This window comes from Sceloporus occidentalis, unplaced genomic scaffold (assembly GCF_023333645.1).
Source record: "Sceloporus occidentalis isolate IW3139 unplaced genomic scaffold, rSceOcc1.0.p SCAF_23, whole genome shotgun sequence".
Classification (NCBI taxonomy): Eukaryota; Metazoa; Chordata; class Lepidosauria; order Squamata; family Phrynosomatidae; genus Sceloporus; species Sceloporus occidentalis.
The window spans coordinates 15,232,488-15,254,084 of record NW_028317003.1 but is presented as its reverse complement, the minus strand read 5'-3'; the positions used below and the strand labels follow the sequence as shown (position 1 = coordinate 15,254,084).

The following is a 21,597-nucleotide window of genomic DNA, read 5'->3' as shown; positions in this document are numbered from 1 at the left end:
GCAAAACTTTTATGTGGTTGACGGTAAATTGGCTTAGTTGTTTTGTATGCGATAAAATAATCCCCATGGAGTTCTAGTTTTTTGAGGAAAAAACTCCCCCCTTCGTCTTGGACATCCATAGCCATATCATGGCTTTATTGTTACATCCTATATGTGATCTCTGCCATAAAATACAATTGTTAAATGTGTTTAATTAATACGTTTAGTCATGTGAAGAAAGTACACCCTTTTTGAATCCTACGGTTTTACATAACATAATTAATCATCTTTTCGTTAGCAGCTCTAAAAATTAGGTAAATACAACCTGAAATGGCTTCTACATTTTGGCTTTATTTTTGTTGAAAAGACGGTGTAATATGTCATGTGCTGTATGTGTTGTGTATTTAGACAGCCTTTGTCTACCTTACCATAATGTAGCACATGCTGCACTGCAGAGACTGAGGTCGTTCATGTGCATCCACAGAACCTTTAGTAAATACACCCTTGTATCACTGCAAGAGTTTGAAAGTAAAAAAGTGGCATTAATCTTGAGTTAAAACATAGGATTGAGAGGTCTGTGCATTCTTATCGTTCAAACACCTACCACCCCATCTGTTGTGTTTGCCAATAAGCCCAGTCCAAGCAGCTTCCCCCACAGTTGTTGGGTAATGTCGATAGACATAGTAGACCAGTAGGGTCAACCCACGTGTTGTCTCTTTTCTCATATATCTCCTGCTAAGTGACATTCATCATAACCAAACAGTGCTGATCTTTACAGACTCCGATGCCTGTGTGATTTACTGCTTGTGATGCTGTAACAATTCAGCTTTTTCTTATGTTATTTTGTTCCGTATAATTAAAAAATATGTTAATTAAATATAGTGGTTACAAGTGCCTGCTGATAGACAGCTTCACGCAGCTGCACACCTGCCCTAGTTGCAGTGGTATTTCAGCACGTTAATAATCCAGTCTGTTTTTCTTCCCATGCAGTGTCACTACAGAGATCCAAGACAGACACCAATGGGATCAACGATAATCGCAGAGCGGTAAAGCAAGGAGAAGACCTGTGTTTGCTGGAGGGAGAGCTTCTGCTACAGGTGCATTTACTGTTATTTACGATTAGCCACTTCCCAACAGCATTTTCGCCTAAGAGTGTGGTTTACCTATCTAGCTGGCTGGTTAATACAATGTATAGGTGATGTTATGCCCTATAAAGTGATGAACTCTTACAAATCTATAAAGAAACCAAAATGATTTTTGGAATATAAAGTGATTAGATATTTGTTTTAGCGCTCGGAATGTATGAATAACTCTGAAATGGGATAAGGGTATGCTGGTTAGGGATAGTATTTTTAGCATCCATCAAAAGTAAGGTTGTATTTTTCTCCACATTGCATGTGTGCCAACAAAATTGGCCTGTATCCTTCAGTTGTTTCTCTCATGGACAGATGGGGAATAAAATATTGAAAACATCTGTAAATCGGTTACTTATTTTAGTTATTTAGTTTTCATATAAAAACCTACCATAACTACTTATAGGAATATGTATAGGAATTAGAAGCAGCTTGTACTGGCCTAGGGTGGCAGGTTGTGGTAGAGCAGCAGTCCCTTTGCCGCAAAACTAAGAGCAGATCGCGCTCAAGGGCACGATTAGGCTGTTCTGGTTACAACAGACATATCTGATCTCTAGTAGTTCCATTTCCACTACTGAGCCTAGGCATCCCCCAAAGTGTGCTCTACCCTGCCCAGTGCGTCCTTCTGTCAGAATATGATGTCATATTCCTTCTATCGCAAGAGTAGGTGGCAGCCTCTTAAGTAGGTCCTGCAGCCCCAACTTAACTTTTAGGCAGTCCCAACTTAAATGCACCACATGGGCATTAGTGTTTTACACCTGCAGGGGCTTATTTTTATTTTGGACCCTTTTGAATTGAATGTGCCTGAAGCCAACATGACTATATGTAGACTTCACTTTATGGTTGATTAAACTGGAAAATAGTACTAATGAGTAGATCTTTTAAGCTTGGGACATTTCATTGTATTTTTGTGTTTTGTAAGTAGCTTCCTGTCTTTGATAACATTTAATAATAGTGGATAGTTTTGTACCGTAACTTTCAAGAACACGTTTAAATTCTCTTAAAGGGTACGTTGAATTGACTTTCTGTGACAAGTTAGATAAAGACATGTAGCACAATCAACAATACGTTTCTTATTGCCATTGCCAGACATTATGGTGAAATGCTTCCCTAATCAGTTATCTAATAAGTCATCTTTTGAAACATGCATGGGCTGTAAAGGAAATGAATCAGCACAGTGTTGCTCAAATAAGGTGATATCAATGTTTAACTTTAAGGGGAAATTCGGGGGAAAAAGTATTTTTCAATTTAAGCATAAAGTACAGAAATATAGGTCAGCGTTGGCAAAAACCTTGTTTTATCTCCTTTTGTTCCGATAAACGTCCTTTTATCTGCAGACCTGGAGGCTGCCTTTGTTGTCAGTCATGTGATATTTTGGGTGACTTTCCCTGCTTAAACCCCACGCTGAGCTAATACTTTATGACTATTCTATGAAGTCCTTTTCTCCATACGCTTTCATTAGTCAGAGTTTCCAGTAGTTTAACGAAGAGCCATTGTATTACTAACCACGTGCAATATGATAAGGAGTCAGGGTGCTTGTCTAGTTAACTAGACTAAGATAACAGAGCTAAAACACATACAAATAGGCAGTATTTTTTAACAATCATTTACAGCGTTTCTTGGTCAAGTATATTGGCAAAAGGCATGAAGAGTGTAACACTCACAAGATAGCAATTCAACTTCTAAGGAACAAATTTGGAAAATGATAGGTAACGGCTGAAATGCAGACATTTTTATTGTGCACCGTTCCTATCTCTTAACCGCTACACATACAATTAAATTAAGCAGAAAGTTCTGGTACTGCCACAGCAGAAGCTCATTACAGACTAAATGTTGCTGCAGCTATTTGGTGTATCGTCATTAATATTATACACTGTACTTTTTCCACACATAAATAAAGCATTAGCAAGTTGTTCCTTATACATTTGCTTCCATAGCATAATCCACTTGCTCTGGAGCATTGAGATGAACAAACATAGGATCTGCATTGTTCAGTAACCTGAAGGAAGGTACAGCCGCGTGGCCCGGTTATAAAATGACCCAAAGCACGTTTGACAAAAAACATGATAAATGTTATAGAAAAACATAAAGAATAGAACAGTCTGAGTTTAAAGCTGCCTGGTTGCTCTCGACACCCCAGAGGTTTTATGTGGAATTGCAAGTAAAATGCAAAAAAAACCTTCCGATTGTGGCCCGGAATCTTTAAATCCGAACAACCAAGAGGATATCTACCGGTTCTGCCCGGTTATCAAATCAACTATGTTCCCTGATAAAGGATGGGAAGGTTTGCATGGGCTACTGGCCAAAACACCATTGCTAATGTAGAATGTGTCATGTGCCTGGGTTTAAGAGCTTAGGAGTTCCTCTTTCTTTTTATGAAATATCTGAATAAATTAATGACGGGTTTTAGATATGTCCACTTGGAAACCCTGGAAATAATGGTGAAAAAATGTAATTTCAACATTGTACCTTTCTTTCCCCCATTGTGTGAGATCTCGGGCTGACACGTGGGGCAGGATTTTAATTATGTCTATTTGCAGAGGCAGTCGCAGTGTCAATATTTAACTCCCCGATCATAGCGCTGAGTAAAAGCAGGCCGTGTTATAAATGCTTCACCCCTCATTACTGAAGAAAAATAGTCATTAGGAAATATAAGCACCATACCCCTGGCCTGGCCTTTGGTCTGGAGCTAAAGTCTCCGTTGCCGTTTATATCTCATTAAATTAAAGTAGCTTTTGGTTTTATGAAAAATTGGCTTATTTAATGCAATTTTGAGAAATGATCATCTTTGATTTTTTTTTGTTTTGTTCCATAACCATTTTTAAAAGGCTGCGTAAGAAACAATAACCTTTACAATTTACAATGTTTCCTACATAAATTACGTGCCTAGAACATTTTCTTCATATTCTAGGCACACACTGGGGCTTTAACTACATGGAAAATCTAAGTCATCTCGCGGCATGCAGTCATACAGCCAACAGATGTAGCTAAGATATTCTTTTTCATTTGCATTTTTGTTTTTAATTTTATTTAAAAAAAATTTGATTTGAGATAAAAATGTGCTTAATTCCGCAACATATCAAGCAGCGTAACTTCCAATTTGCTTCTTTAGCTATTAAATAACTAGCGTGCATACACAAAAATGCGCTTCTTTTATTGAGAAAAAAGTTGCAAATGAGATTTTGAAGTTGCTTATTCTTTCCAATTGACCCGCCTGTCCGCTTTAAAATAGAAGAATCTGGTTAATCGGCAGCTTCCCTTAATGTAAATTATTTTGGCGCTCCGTTACGGCTGCCTTAACACTCGGATTGGATCTAGTAGATCAGAACTAGATCTCCCTGATTCATCTTTCGAGTGAAACTAAGCTTTTTAGACTTTGCAACAGGACAATAAGCAAAGGCAATGAATAGCATCCTCGCTGTTACGGTTCAGATGAGTCTCAGTAAGAGCCAGAAAAGTACAGGGTATTTGAAACTTGTTATTCTGTAATAGATTCTACGGTGAATAATACGGAGCTGCGTAGAAGGAACTTTTGGCTGGCGATCCTAATGTATTTTCATGTACACATACTTGAGATCTCTAAATATATATTGATAATTAAGGCTTTTTCCCTTCTTGGTATTAGAATGAAAGTACCTTATTGTCTGTACGCGCTATTTTTTGTTATTGAGTAACCTGAAATAGAATAGTTACTGTCCAACATATTTTGGCTTCTGTTAAAGCCTCTTACTGGAAGTTAATCTCCAGAATGTTTTGGACATCCTGCCAAATTACACATGTTTTGTTTGTTATCAACAAGGCATAGGCTACGTTGATCATAGTTACAGATAAATGAACTTTTGTGCCTTATCACAAAGGAGCCGTTTTGTCTGTTTATCACGTAAATGTTACTTTGTCCCCATGGTTTCACCCCAAGCAGCTAGCAGAAAAAATAGGTTGCTTCGCGTTTCCATTCAAAAATCTTCCATCGTGACACTAAAACAGAGACTACAAGTTGTTTTATTTGGTGATAATATAAAACGTGGTGGAGGCTCTAGATTCAAACTAAGAAAAGCACTAGGTACAGCTGAGCCCATTGCAAGGGAGGTCTCTGAGCTCCCCAACCCGCTCATTGAGAACCGGACCACCAAGAAACCTCATTGCCTTGGAGGGCAATCTGCCGACCCCATATCCCCGAATCCCTAGGCGTGTGTAAGTTGCTACTTATACATATGGAAAGATAAAATGTTACATCTTAACAGATGTATAACAAATCACATGTATGCACAATGTAAAGGAGATTTTCCATCGGCACCTTCACAATGCAACATGTTTCTTTGCTAATGTCTGGGAGATCCTCTAAGGGCAGGTGCCAGCGATTCTGTGATAAGCACACAAAGTTATCAAAAGAAATAAAATACAAATGATTAAAATTAAAACATTTTAGAACAAAAAAAGTTAAGGATGATGTCATTATGACATCATTCATTGTAGCCATTAATGATATCAAAGGGGAGTTCACAGAAGGGATCTCTGGTAATAAACAGATCCATTAGAAGAGTTCTGAACGCTCCACCAACCCCCCCAAAAAGAAAATTTACAATAGATTGTTGTATACAATAGTGTGGTGTATAGGAGAACATTGTGACAATTGAAAACCTTTTTATGTACTGTATTTAAGGGATGTTAATGAACATAAAATCTGAAATCTCTCCCAAAAAATACATTTAAGTGTTTTGTGTGGAAATGGCTGCATGGAAGGTGTTATGGTGATCTTTCTTAAGTCTGAGAGTGCCTAATCAGGCTATAGTTCATGTACTTTACATTCAAAAAAGAGACAAAAAATACAAAGTGATGAATTCTTTCACCTTGGCTTGTAAATGCTGAAGGTAGAGGAACACCCCAGATGTATTACATGTCTCCAAACTCATTGATTGGCAGTTTTTATTTGCATTAGATGTGCATTATTACCTGTAAACCCAAACTAATGTGATAAATTATATGCACGTATAGTAACTAAATGAGAGAGAGGGATATTCAAGTTGAGCATAGACATAGAGACAACGTTATCGCTAAATTCTTTCCTAACATATTTTACTCTTTTAGGCCCTGAATGGATTCGTGTTGGTGGTGGCATCAGATGGCCTTGTCTTTTTTGCTTCATCCACCATTCAAGATTACCTGGGATTTCAGCAAGTATGTGATCTAATATAACTGTTATTGTGCTTGTGGTATGTTTTTTTGCTATAGTTTTTTTGTAGCCAGAGCATTGGATTCACACTTGCCTGTTCCAATGCATTATAACTGTTCACGGGAAGCGCTTACATTGATTTAAGAGGGAGTGCTTTCCTGCCACCGATTAGCTGCTTCAAGCAGCCAATCAGGGGCAAGAAATGGAAGACTCCAGAGGAGGAGGGCAGCTGCAGCAACAGGACTGCAACTTCTAGGTCAGGTAAGTGCTAAGTGCTTTTTTTGAGAAATGCATACTCAAGTACTTTGATATGCATTCTTCTTTAATGAGGATGTCGGGGACATTAAACTATTCCTTCAACATTTAAGCAAGACTGTGGCATCAGACCTGCAAATTTGTTAGGAGTCAACTCTTTCTGTTTGCAAAGTTATCTTCCTAATAAAAGCGATTAATTTGTTTCATTTGACTAACACATTAAGAGAGATGCTACAGCCTTTTAATGCACAGGGTAGCTGAGTGGTCCCTTGCTCAGGGGCTGTCCCTTTAAACATTTTCTGTGCCCTATTATTCTCCCAGGACAATGTCTACGCTGTGAAAAAAAGTTGCGTGTGGAGTTCTAATTAAATACTACGACTTTGATAACTTTGGTATTTCCTTAGTATCAGCTGGCACCGATGATGCTGTTCGAAGCCAAGTTCAACAGTATTTTCATCTAATCATCTAATCAGGAATAATGTGTGATTTTATTCCTGTGGCACATGATTCTAAAGAATCCACTTCAACTTTTTAAAATGTATTTATAATATATATATTTTACTGATTTTCAAGGGCATCGGTGCAATAGTAATTGGCATTTACTATAAATGCAAGAGCTTTAATGAAGTAGTTTCAGAAACAAATTGAGTGTTTTCATAATGTACGAGGAAATAAACACATCTTCAGCCAAGAGGAATTGTTTTTGTAAATACCAAAGGTTTATCTTTTTGACTAATATCTTCTCCCAAATAGATTACATCTGAAACCAAAAGGGCAAGACAAACAAACAGTGCTTTTAGCTGAATCAGTAGCGATGGACTTATAAACATGGCTTCCCTGTATTTACTGAACCTCTGCGTGGGCCTTGGGAGCCTAACTGCTTACTTGTCCCCTGCCTGCTGGTTTGCAAGCGATGCCCCTGACAATCTACTCATGTATCATCTTTGTCTAATGGAACACGACATTTACTATATCCCACTTGGTAATAACCCAATCTAAATAGCTTGTTAAGTGCAGCTCAGCTATGTACAGGAAACTTACCAAACCACCATTGTAGGAAAGGTCAGCGATGATGAGGTTGTGAAGAGCGGCAGAACAAAATAGCCAAGTCACATTACTTACTCAACTATGAATACACTTATTGTAAGCGTTGCTGTACGGAAAACTTACCTGTTACATTTTTTTTCAGGCGGTAAGATAACCAAAAGGTATGAACCCAAGTAACGTGTTACTAATTTATCAGAAGTTCTGCACCTCTTCCGCAGGCTTTTAATCCCGTTCCTATTTTGGAACATGTTCTTCACTCTTCTACTCTTCACTCTTCTTTGCCAGCCATTAAGTGATCAAAAGCAGTTTGGTAGGGATGTTAAGGCAGGATACTAAATGGTGTGGTTAACTGCACTAAATAAATCTATCTAAAGGAAATTATGTTTACTGATTAATAATATGTAGTATATTTTAAATATTATGTATACACACACACATATATTAGTGCCTCGCTTTGTGGGTATACCATGGGAACATTAAGTGTGTTCTGGGTTCTTGTGATTATTCCTCCTTGTTGCTTTCCTTTTGATACAGTGTCGTATGTCTTTGTTGGCATTTCAGAACAGGAATTATGCTAGGAAAATGTTAATTTTGAAAGGGAATTATTTAGAAAAAGAAGAAATGTTTCTGAGTATCAGAGCTGCTACTGGAATTACCCTTCTGCCTTTTAGATGTACAGTGTGGCCCAGTCAATATTTTCTGTTTGGTTCTGAGTCCCTATTTAGGCATAGCTTGGACCAGTTGGCTAAATGAAACCTAGTAGAATGGATAGTTGCCAGCATTGGGAGATTTGGCCTGTTTTCTGCCTATACATGTATTGATGATTTATAATAAACTAGGTCTTTGCAAATTAGCAATGTGTTAAAATGCATTCCTTAAGAATTATGTCACATCTTGGGTTACTCGTAACTAATCCATCATTTTCCTTTTTATTTTCCAATACTAGTCTGATGTCATTCACCAAAGTGTATTTGAGCTCATTCACACAGAAGATCGACTCGAGTTCCAGCAGCAGCTTCATTGGGCTTTGGATCCAGCACAGCCTTCAGAGACTGCCCAGAGGTCCCAAGGTGAGCTTCTTCTATAGTGTGGATAGTGTTAATGCGTTTGTGGCTTATAGGTATAGTGACACACAGAGTATACATTATCTGCACATAACAAGTTCTTAGATAGCAGACCAACCAATACATTACAGCAGTAAGTGGGGACGTCGGTAGATGTCCCTGGATGTCTACAGGAGGGGTTCTGGTGGTGGTCATGAAGACCAACTTTCAGGACTCATTCCACAACATATGAAGGCCAGTGTTCAGCTAATCCAAATGAAAGCCTTAAAATGAAGTATTTGTGGTCTCCTTTTTATATTTGCCTGCTATTTCAGTATGTAAAGTTCCATTGGTTTTAACTTAAAGTAAGTTTTTTTTTAAATGCTTTAATTAATTAGAAACCTGTTCATGATTGCATCCCTTTAACGTCGAATCGCGAAGCTTTTACATATTTAAGTACGACAAATTACATTTTTATGTTTGCACTCAGAGGGTATTGAATATTTTGCAATTTCCTTTTTGAACTTGTATGGGATTATGAAATATTAATGTCTGTTTTTGTTTAAAATACTCTTTAAAAATGTCAGCCTTCGGAAAATGTTAGCGCACTGGCCATGTTAGAAGGGCTGAGGTTGCCAAAAGCTAGATTGCAAGCTTATGCTGGTGATGCCCATAAGATTCAGGGAATTGAAAGGCCATTATTTATTTTGACAACTGAAATAAAGCATATTAATATTGTAAATAGTTTTACATTAGATAGGCGGTTCTTAAAAACATGCTTCTTGGATATAAGCTGCGTTAGTAGATCTCTTGGTCAGATCTATCTTCTAGCTTTACATTTTGCGTGCCAATTTCGTGATATTTGGATTAGTCATATTAGTTATAACGTTTGCTCTGATCAGGATGCGTCCACAGAGCCCTAATGTTGGTTACGCACCAGAAACACATAAAAAAGGTCAATATTTGAATTTCTTTTATACTTTTGTATTGCGATTCGATTAATAAACTAATTTTGTTTACAGATGACAATGACTTCCCAGTGGTACAACCTTGCTACAAACCCGAGCAACTTCCTCCGGAGAATTCATCGTTCATGGAGAGAAATTTTGTCTGCAGGTTAAGATGCCTTTTGGATAATTCCTCTGGATTTTTGGTATGTTCGTATTGGGTTACCGTGCTGTTCTGTTATTTGCCCTCTTGCTTTGAAAACATTAAAAAGTGGATGGGAACACAAACCCACGGCACTTCTTTATGGAAAAGCCTACCAGGACTATTTTACAATGTAAATGTTACCTGGTATAGATAGATGTGGTTACCTGCTACTCTAATATATGAAGAGGATCACTTTTTATATGTAACCTCCACTGACTTTGTGTTTCCACACATTCTATACCTAGAGTCACAGGTAGGTAATCTGTTATTGATTTCTTTTTTTTCTTTTTCAGGCCATGAATTTTCAAGGACGTCTGAAGTTTCTGCACGGACAAAATAAGAAGGGGAAGGATGGGTCGCATATTCCTCCTCAGCTTGCACTTTTTGCATTAGCTACTCCATTGCAGTCTCCATCCATCCTGGAGATCCGAACCAAAAACTTAATCTTCAGAACAAAGCACAAGCTGGACTTCACTCCCATTGGTTGTGATGCGAAGTAAGCATTCATCACGTTATCATCGTGCCTATTTAATTTATTAATTTCTATTTAAACAGATAATTTAAGGCTATATGTTGAATTTAGTCATTCCTATAGTGCTATATCCTTATAAGCCAGAGGTGTCTCCCATATTAGCAATGGCCCCCAACCTACATGAAAGACCCCTCTGTTCTCCTGCTATGCTTATCTAACAGGAATTCATTTTCAAGCATATTAAGCCATAAATCCATCACATTAGATCGGTGTGACCAGTACCGTTCCATTTAACACTATATATGTTTTCCCAACAGAGGAAGTATTGTCCTGGGATACACGGAAGCGGAGTTATGTGTGAGAGGAACCGGCTATCAGTTTATTCATGCTGCTGATATGCTTTATTGCGCAGAGAATCATGTCAGAAGTAAGTTTCAAGACAAATCTTTGTTCCGGGACGAAAAATTCAGATCGAACCTGTTTTTTTTTATTTTTTTTTTATTTAACCTTTTCTTGGTTAATAAGCAACCGTGACCTGTGAGCCTGACCATTTTTCCAATCTTTTAGTGATCAAGACTGGTGAAAGCGGCATGACCATATTCAGACTCCTCACTAAAGAAAATGGATGGGCTTGGGTCCAAGCGAATGCACGCCTTGTTTACAAAAATGGACGGCCAGACTATATCATCGCTACGCAAAGGCCCCTGACGTAAGTTTGAAAGCTTACCTGTATGATCACCGTTGTGCACTTTCATGCAAATTGTCTGGCTTCTAAAACAAATAAACCACTAAAATCTTAAGACAATGTAAGAAATCCTTGTTTCTGATCACATGACAACTGTTAGAGGGTCCTCTTTAGAATGCTAGTATGTTACATGAATGGTCCAATGGGGCTAGAAATAGTGCCCATAGATGGTAGAACCTTTACCCTAACTTATAATGTAAAGGGGTTTAGAAGGACAGGGTCTCTTTCTCCCCATCTTTTCGAAAACACAAAGCTCCATCGTCTTCCTACCATCTGTCATCAATCAGTGCTCTATGTGTACTATTTTACTCTTACAAGAATCCAAAATACATATAAGCTGTGATTTTGTCTTAACCTTATTCGTGGAGACGTTGGCTATTTAATAAAAACAAACATCTAATGTATTATCCATTGTATTTATATGAACCGATATTAAGACTCAGACCTTAATAACGCTGCGGTCTGGTCTTTGATTCAGGATAGCTGCCAGCCCACGCTGTATTAGTCCCTACCGCGTCTGATGCGATGTGTTTTCACTTTGTGTGATGTCTTTCACGTGTCTACATTTTATTTTTAGTGAAGAAGAAGGAGCAGAGCACCTACGGAAACGAAGCAGTCAGCTGCCTTTCATGTTTGCAACCGGCGAGGCGGTATTGTACGAGTCTTCCTTTCCTTTCCAAGGAATAATAGACCCCACACAAAGTAAATCCAAGAGTTCCTCTGTCAAAGGAACCTCCTCGGCCAAAGCCTCAATAAATGAAACGGCTGTAAACCCGGCTTCACTCTTGGGTGCCATCATGAGACAAGACGAATCTGTGTACATTAGTCCTCCAGCTCCAAATACATTTTCCTTTGACACCTTTTATACAAATGCTAGAGACAAACTCAGCGACTTTTCCAGCAGTTGGCAAGATAATTGTGTTCCAGTAGCCAATAACAATTTCAAACGAGAGGACGGCGTTTCTACACAGACGACAAACTTAACGCGAGCTCCTGAAAATACAGAAATCTTTAACGAGAGCAAAACTAATGATATTTACAACATCATGAGAAGCCTTGGCATCGATTTTAGTGATTTGGAGATGATCCAGCAAGATGAGGCATTTTTTAGGAACGAGTTTGAATTTCCGGATATTGGAGATATTGATGTGGCAGATGAAATTCTGACTTATGTTCAGGATTCTCTGAATAGAAAACCAGACTGCATGTTTGTTAACAACATCCAGGAAATGCCTTGTGTACAAGACCCGTCTGGCATCGCACAAGATCCCTTGGATACGCCACAACTACTTCAACAGCAGCCAAACCAAATGATGTCGCGCCAGCTGTGTCACAAAATGAAACACATGCAAGTCAAGGGTTTGATGGGAAACTGGAACTCTGTGAGCGGTGTGCCCCCCACGTACCAGGAGCCACAGGAATACGTTCCAAGTATGAACAACGTTGCGCAAGACTTTTACAAACCTGAACTCAACAGTGCTCCTTATACTTGCAAACAGGAATATATGCCTTACCAGGAGCCGCTGCCCATGGTGCCACTACCTGCTAACCTTACGCAGATGGACTTTGACCTTGGAAATGTGGAAAGACCCGCTTACCCTGCGTCTTCCAACATGGACACTTTTCTGGAGTGTTTATCACAGAACCCTGAAATCCAGAGTTGTGGTTTAAATGCACAGACTGTTCTGATGACTCCGCAGGCTTGTTATACTGGTGCTGTATCAATGTACCAGTGCCTACAGGAACCCCAGCCATCATGTCTCAATCAAATACAGTATGACACTGTGATGCCCACACAGCAGCAGTTATTAAACAAAGTAAGCAGCGCTCGGTACTAAACACTAAATCAGAATCATAGAACATACTGCATGAAGATATTTGTAATTTATAGTCTTCATTTAAGTGTGTGTGTGTATATATATGTATATATATATATATATATATATATATATATATATATATATATATGAGGCCCTATGTAAAATCTTATATAAATATATACCTGTGAAGTAGGATGTAAGTTTGGCTGTTTAATTACCACCAGGCTGTAGTCAATTAATTGACAAAGGACAATGCAAATACATTGTCTATTACTATTACCGTTTTTATTATTATTATTATTAATATTTGGGGCATTTGTTACTTTTTCTTGAGTAAGCCAACTTGCCGGGAAACGTAACATCTGTACAAGTGACCTCTTGTGCCGTAAAAGCTTATGAGGAGCATCATTGTATGCATAAGGGCTGTTTTGGCATTTCCAGTGTCTTGACAAAATGAATGATATTATCTCAGGTTTCAAGAAAGAACATGCCTTTTCCAGCCCTGGAATTCCTATTGTGTAACGAAGAACTATGTTAATGGGAGCAGTTTTAATGTAAACTGATAGTATACCAATTAGTTTATCTCCCTTCGGAAAAACTGCCTGTACCCATAAGCAAAAATCAGCAATTATAAACAGGGGAGAGATAACATAATGGCGACTATTAATCATACAGAGCCTGAGAAAAGGAAGTAAAGATGGCGGATCTTATGGAATACCCAATAGATGGAAAATATTGCTTATTTTAATCAATATCCATTATTACTTGAACATAAGATATTGTATTTAGGAATAAGTTTGGGTAACATCCTCTTTAGTGTCGTCAGTTCTGAAAGGTACAATACTTCTTCACTTTTACAATATGTTCATTTTTTAGTAAATGATTTGCAATGCACCACTTATTTTCTCTCTCTCTTTATTTCTCTCTCTCTCTCTATTTCTCTCTCTGTCTCTCATTCTCTCTTTTTTTAGCAGTTCCAAAATGGCTTTAGTGGAGGAAGCATGAACGAAGCTTACGCTGCACCGATGGATGTGGTTAATAACACCCTCCCGGCCACACGTATGCCCCCCCATCATCGTCATGCTGCGGGTTCCAAATGTTACCCGGATTTACCGTCAAGCGGATACATGTAAATAATCGACGCCGCGGGCAGCACGTGCTCTTAAGTGTTTTTCTTTTGGCCTCGAGACTTCACGTTGAAAATGCTTTAAAGCCGCATTATATTCTAAAGAGTTTATTAAAGGCCGTTTTGCACTTTGTAGGCCTCAGAAGTCTAAAGCTTACACGTTGGACAGGGCTGGCCTGCTTGTGGCAGAGAAAGCATAGGTTGGAAAACAAAGCTCTTCTATTCCCCGTACTAAGAAGTCCATATTTTTAGTGGGATTTAAGTCTGTGTATTTTTACAATACAGTCCTGTAATATGTGATATCAAGCAACAACATAAGATAAGGCAAGCGTTTTATTTCTCGACACTGCGTAGAACTATTTGTTTCATGTTAAAGCACTTACAGCCTTAAATGCAATGGCATTTTATATATTTTAATTAATATATAACAAACATTTATTTTCCTTTTCGCATAGTGAAGAACCTTGGAACTCTGCACCAAAATCCTTTCGGGTGGCAGTTCTATTTTCTTTGTATTTTATATTGTTTTGCACTCTGATAGAGTAGAGTGGGTTAAGTCTGTGATTAGCTCCTGATCAGATGGGCTTTTTTATTTGGCTGGATTGACCCGATACTGAAATAAACCGGCATCGAGAGGCAGCGAGCAGGAGGAGGTTGCCCCCTTGAGCTGCTGTGATTTGAAGCATTGATGACACTGGCTATTTATACATGCAGTTTAACATATGGCCATAGACTGAGTGTTACGGTGTTACCAGAAGCTTTATGGGCTTGTTTCTTTGTTTTGTTTGTTTTTTGGAGTTTTTTGCAGTTTTGTTTTTTTGGGGGGCAAAAACCTAAGTAGACTAATTGGTATTCCCCCAGGCTAGCATGTTCTTGATTAGTGGATGCATCCTTACACAGTATAGGTTAACCCTTAATAAGCCAAATATAAGAAAAGGCATTAAATATCCCAATATTTGCTTAATATTTTGCACTAGTAGTATTTGCTCTTTTATGCCTAGAAGGATACCAACCGGACCCCACTGCTGGGGCCGAAACGTACGTCTGGGGTTTTTGGTTCACTCGTGCAGATGAAATTTGCCTCGTATTTCGCTTCTAGACTGCCCTTGTGGCCAGAAACAGACAGATATGTCGATGGAGATTTTTCCTCTGTAATGGCCCGAGATGGGTGAAATTTGAAATGCTCCCAAGCAAGGATTCACCATAGGAGAGGCTATTAAGCCACTGTCCATCTCAAATCTTTTTTTTGTACGATAAATAGAAATATAGGTCACAAATTTATTTTTAAGTTTTCCTTCTGCATCGGAATGATGTCGGAATAATAGTCCAATTTGTTGTGCAATGCGTTCTGGGTTTGCTGCATTCTGCTCCCATCTGATTTGTTTTCACAACTACGATTGATAATATTTTCTGTATCCCTGAGACACACGCAGGGTTAAATCACTTGTGAAAAGCACTGCCACTTTAATTATGGATCAGTTCATGGCTTAAAATTTGATTAGATCTAATTCTATTTCTTCGCATCCTGCACATGGTGGTAATTTGATAAACGTTTATCTTCAGAATTTCTCCAGACTTTATAAGTGAGATCTTGGCACGTTACGCGTTTTTAAGACGGTCGTGCCATTGCAGTATCCTGCGAGAACGTTGGATTTTGACCTTGTCCCCCACGTTCACTTACTCATGGGTAGTAGCAGCACTTTTTGTATTAACGATGTTCCTCAAAGCACTAAGAGGCATAAACAGAATGCAATGGTGCAAAGCACGAGATCCTAATTGCAGTTAAGGCTGGAAGCGTATTGTTTTGCGTTATTTCCTTGCAGTGATGTTTGTCCAAAATAAGGAAAGGCAGTCATTTGGAATATTGTTTGATAAAATAAATTTGTGTGACGATTTCCCTATTCTTTCCTACTTATTTAATACATAAATTAATGTTTTATGGCACTGAAAGGAATAGTGAGTTTGAGCACGTCCAGGATGTTCAAGTGTCGTTTTATGAATGGTCAAACTCCACCAACAATAGATCCACAGAACGAGGCACTCACGGGTCTTAAAGCTGGGGGGAAATCTAGAAAAATCTGGAATATCGGTGAGCTTGCCTTGATAGAAGTTAAGAATTAAAAAAAAAAAAAATATCTTGAAACATTTTTGTATTTTGACAGCTATTAAAAATCTTTTTAAAATCCCAGATATTAGTGATAGCTCTTCGTAAAACACTGTTCTAGATGCATTCAAAGAACTCTCTGCCCCATCTGAAGTCTTGAAAGCCCATGTGGCATTACACCTTTTTCCAAGTTGGTCCCATAAATCTAAATCTGTCTGTCTTCCTTATTTGAATCTCAGGATTTTTTTTCCAAAAAGTCTTGCAGGTGAGTTACCGTTACAGCTCTCGATCTTCATTGCACTTGACTAATTGCCTCCTGACCTCAGACTGCATCTCCTACTAGAAGACCATGACCAGCTCTGTATAACGCATAATTAAATCTGAGATTCTATGATCCATCTATGGATTATGCATAAGAATTCAGCTTTGAATATACACTAGTCTGGTGCTGCATTTTTAGTGGAAAAACTTAATTTCACTTATTAGTTATAAACTAATGTCAAAAAGCATGATTTGCATTTATATTTATATAATATATACCGTATTTGCTCGATTATAAGACGACCCTGATTATAAGACGACCCCCCAAAATCTGAATATTAATTTAGGAAAAAAAGAAAAAGCCTGAATATAAGACGACCCTAAAGGAAAAAAGTTTTACCAGTAAATGCTAATTCATGTAAACTATTTTTTTAAATAAAAGCTATGATTGAGAAAAATATTTTTTTTGTTTTTATTTCCTTGTATTTTCCAACCTGTCCCCCAGTTACGCACATCTGCCCCCAGGCTTGCCACACCAATATGGCACTGTGGCCCATGATATGCCTTGTAACCCCCTATATGCCACTGTGCCCCATGGTATGCCTTTTGACCCCCTATGTGCCACTCTGCCTCCAGAAATGCCTTATACCCCTATATGCCACTCTGGCATTTAGGGGGTTAAAAGGCATATTATGGGGCAGAGTGGCATATAGGGAGGTATAAGGCATTTCAGGAGGCAGAGTGCTCTATTAAATGCCCCCTTAACGCCACTCTGCCTCCTGAAATGCCTTATACCTCCCTATATGCCACTCTGCCCCATAATATGCCTTTTAACCCCCTAAGTGCCAGAGTGGCATATAGGGGTATAAGGCATTCCAGAAATGCCCTATGTCCCCATTTAACACACACACGCGCACACACACACACACTTACCGGTGCTTCCAATTTCCTGCTGTATTGCCGGGGCAGCGGGTTGACGTCTCCTTCCGCTGCAGCCAGAAGGAGGTGGAGTTGGCAGCGAGGGTTTGTCTGCGTCCGTCGCGGATACCTTCCCCGGCTGTCAGAGATCAGAGTTCCCCGCACCGGTGGGGGGAACTCTGATCTCTGACAGTCGGGGAAGGTATCCGCGACGGACGCAGACAACCCCGGCTGCTAGCCACACCTCCTTCCGGCTGCAGCGGACGTTGTCTACGCGGATCGCGTAGACATCAACCCGCTGCCCCGGCAATACAGCAGGAAGCACCAGTAAGTGTGTGGGGGGGGGGGGGACAGGAGGATCCAGGTCCCCTGCAGCGGTGCAGGGGATCTGGATCTTAGTCTCATAATCAGACCTCTATTTGAGGTCTGATTAGAAGACGACCCCGATTAGAAGACGAGGGGTATTTTTCAGAGCATTTGCTCTGAAAAAAACCTTGTCTTATAATCGAGCAAATACGGTATGTAATGTCAACACTCATGTTCTATCAAGGCATGCCAACTATTATACCATTTCGGATGACCCAACATGCTTCTTTTCATATAGAACACATAGAATGATTTTCCAAAGGGATGATAGGCATTGACAGTGGTTTCCAAGTAAAGTGTGTTCATTGCAATCGGTGAATCTTCTTGACTCAATGCTTTAGTTATGTATGTCCAATAAACGCCACGCATTTTTTTGGTTGTAAAACAGGGTTAAACGTAACAAATCTGCCATCATGAGAATGATGGTTTGTTACATTAATTGTGTGCTTGCTTGTTTCTCCTCTTTTCCTGGAAAGGCAATCATTGCTTCCTGAGTTTATTGCAGAGGAAAACATGTGCCTTATCTTGTGTTAACCCTTCTATAGCCGGGCGAGGGGATGGCCGATTGCATTGCTGTGTGCCACCCCCTCTTCTGATAACCCAAGGGTATTTTCTTTTTAATTATTATTATTTTATCTTCATTTTCTATATCTGACTCTATGCAATGTTTTTCAACGTGTCAACCTATCGGATCACCAAGGAAGGCAAAAGCATTAGGGTTTGCTTGTACAGTAGAAAGTTAAACAGTATTGTTGTTTTTGTTTTCTTTAGTGTCATAAAAGCAGATTCGCTTTTTTATTGTTTATTAAAGAGACAAGTTTAATAAAGAGTATAGAAAAAGAAAAAAGTGATACCTTCACTAAATTTGCACTTACATTGGAGCCCATTTGCTTGCAGTGAAGGACTCCATATATGCATTTTTGTATACATTATCTTCCTTTTAATTCTCAAATTAATGCATTTTAAATCACTGTTTGTTATAAAACGTAATTCAGATGTTGCTAAGTTAAAGACCTGTTACACTAAACATAGCCAGGTGCAAAATAAAGATCCTACAAAGTGTCTGTCGGTATTATAACCGTTTAAAAAAAAAAAAACGTTTTTAAAAAAAAATCAGTTTTAGTTAGAAGGTCCTGTGAAGGGAGTACTTTGTAAAACTAAAATTCCTTCTGTTCATCTTTAAGTAATAAAATATCTTTCATGCTCTTGACAATCACATGATCTGAAGAAAATTGTACACAGTGAAGGCTGCTTTGAGTTACCGGTGTGTTAATTGTTACATGTTATTATACCTGCTGAATTATAGTCTGTTTTTATTAGAAACAAATCATAAACACATATGTTCATATATTATTGCATAGAACTTTTGTGATATCAAGACTCCATTCTTTTTTTTTTTAATACACGCGTCTTGTTAATCACAGTGATTAATCACAAAAAAATTTGAAAAATACTTTGTATATATATTTTTTTTAATCTATAAGGATTATTTGACTTGTAGTCGCACCAATGTATGGTGTAAAAATGTTATTTGAAATAAAATTGAAAAAAAAAAAACATTTTTTTTTGTACATGTTAAAATAATGGTGTGTGTGCTGTGTAAGTTAAATGTAAGGAACAAAAGCAGCATCCTATATAAAGTGTATTATAATTCTGAATTTTTTTTTTTTTTTTTAATTATTGCCAGTGTCTGGCAGAAAAGTGAGAATTTGTTTTGTGTAATTGAAAAAGCAGAAAGAAAAATGTCACAATTGTGTTTTTATATTGTTGAATAAAGGACAATCATATGGACTGGAATTAATTCACGTAAAAAGTGTCATTTTTAATTTATGGGTAATAAAAGAAAACCAAAAAAAAAATTGTTCATACATATACAATGCATTTTTTGTATTATGTCACTTTTAGGTGTGACATTACACTAAGAAATAGCACTGAAAAGTACTTAAAATATAATTTTAAAAAAATGCAAAATTAGTTTTATGGATATACAATATAATAAAAGATTCTTTTTTGTCGGCGTTATTTTAAGAAATCTTGTGAATGTTAAAGTATTTGAAGAAAAAAAAAAAACATGCAGTGAAAAATTCTTATCTCTGAAGCTTTTAGTCATATCTAAACAACTAACAACCAATCAGAATCAGAGACTGCTTTTGTGTCATATGACACGTGTTCCTGGCAAATTATGGAGGAGACACAAATGGTTTTGGAGTTTTTTTGTTATTCAGCGGCAGTAAGAAGTTACTTGGTACAACATCCTTATCCGCGATCCTTGTTTTCTATTTTGTGTTATTAGCTAGCCACTAATGAAATAAAGTAGCGCCTATTCCCATATCACGCGAGTTCCCCCAAAGGTAGGCTTATCTTAAAATGATTGTGCAGGAAACAAGCCACGGACGTTCTTGAGCTTCCTCGGTTACTCCATTTGCCAGTGTGACTGCCATTAATAGCTGAATAGTTTCGAGTAATGTGCTGTTTGACCTGTTTTCTGTATGAAATAAGTAACAGTTGTAGGGAATGGATCAGGGAAGTTGGCAGGTCTCCAAAGCAAACTCAGGAAAGCCGAGGGACTAAAGGGGGTAAGCCACTTTTCTTTGTTTACAAAGCCGTGCGCGGTGGGAAATTATATAAGAACTCAACTGTTGGCATTTACTGCGTGACATTTTTTTCTCTTCTGTACCAGTCGCTCAAGGATAAAAAAAATAAACTACCATGGAAAAAACCCTTATCCAGATGGGTGAACAACACTAAAACAAGAAAAAAAAGCTACCGAGGATTACAATTAATAGCTTCTTATACTTTGCGGCACGGAATTAACCAATACATGGGAAGCTTTTTATTTTGTTTTTTTCTGCAACCAAATTTGTGTGTGAATATGTAAATATTATGTATAGTTCCAGTACACAGAATCATGCTTAAAATCACATAGCGGCAGCCCAAAGCATCACCTAGACAAAGTGAATCGCTGTTTCTATACCGCAGATGCAGTGCGCTCTAACACCAACATTCACACCATTTAAACAGGTACCAGAAATCAAAAGAATAAGTCGCTTCATATACAATGTCCCTTCAAATAAGTTACTTGCTTTGTGCTTCCTATAATGTCAAACTTATGGAGTTTCATGGTCATCCCCAGACATAATGTGAGAGCCGTTTGCCTAACGTGGTTTTCTGACTACGCGCAGTCTTTTAATAACCCCGCTGAGTATCATCTTCTAATTTTTCCATATTAGCCATTTGATGTATTATAGCTTCATTATCTTATCCAATGTACAGGACAAACACCCTACTGCCTGTAGTCACCAATGGAATCGCTCAGATCCTCTTATTAATGAAAGTGGAGGAACGGACAACGATTGTCCTTAAACCTATTAAAGACAATGCATTGTGAGCCCTTACATGTACATGATTCGCCGTGAAGGGGTTAAGTTAAACCTCATCCAAAATATCACTTCTGACAGCAGCTTCCAGGTCTGCAGATAAAGTAAACTAATTAGAACAAAACAAACTAAAACCCTGCTTAAATAAAAGTATTTGTTTTTCCCATAGGACTTCTGTTTTAATGCACACAGTTAGTGTGAACGATCATCATTGTAGGCCGTTACTTCCCTGTAATGAAACCCTTTTCGATGAAATGTTTGCACTTGTGCGATTGAAAATATTCAACAAATCAACCAATGTCATTCTCTAGCGAAATACACTAAATGTCATCAAAAACATCCCGCAATGACAATGTTTGTCTTTACATTTCTAAATTAATCTCAACACTCGTTCCACAAGCACCATCATAAGAATAAATTCTGTTCTGTGTGAAGTTTACAGCCATATTGTTTCTATCGGCAATTCTTAAATGATTGTGTTAATAGGAGGATTAGTTTCTCTATACTCTGTCTATGGACTGCACAATTTCAGAGACATGTTAATATAAAGAAGAGATTAACACAGAAAAACTTTTTTTTTTTTTTTGCACATAATGAAACCCGAATTCAGCAAATTCTGTACTTCTTAA

The 21,597-nt window shown here is 38.0% G+C and overlaps 1 protein-coding gene across 1 annotated transcript in view; it reads left to right on the top strand.

The window, feature by feature from the left end:
* Positions 1–20,979, top strand: part of LOC149300861 (aryl hydrocarbon receptor-like) — a 50,538-nt gene extending 29,559 nt beyond the window's left edge. The window contains exons 4-13 of the mRNA XM_089484896.1: positions 981–1,076; positions 6,198–6,287; positions 8,531–8,654; positions 9,650–9,780; positions 10,073–10,275; positions 10,569–10,678; positions 10,819–10,960; positions 11,574–12,813; positions 13,791–13,875; positions 20,840–20,979. Coding sequence (XP_089341022.1) covers positions 981–1,076; positions 6,198–6,287; positions 8,531–8,654; positions 9,650–9,780; positions 10,073–10,275; positions 10,569–10,678; positions 10,819–10,960; positions 11,574–12,813; positions 13,791–13,875; positions 20,840–20,979 — 2,361 coding nt within the window. The remainder of the gene's footprint in view (positions 1–980; positions 1,077–6,197; positions 6,288–8,530; positions 8,655–9,649; positions 9,781–10,072; positions 10,276–10,568; positions 10,679–10,818; positions 10,961–11,573; positions 12,814–13,790; positions 13,876–20,839) is intronic.
* Positions 20,980–21,597: the final 618 nt, after the last annotated feature.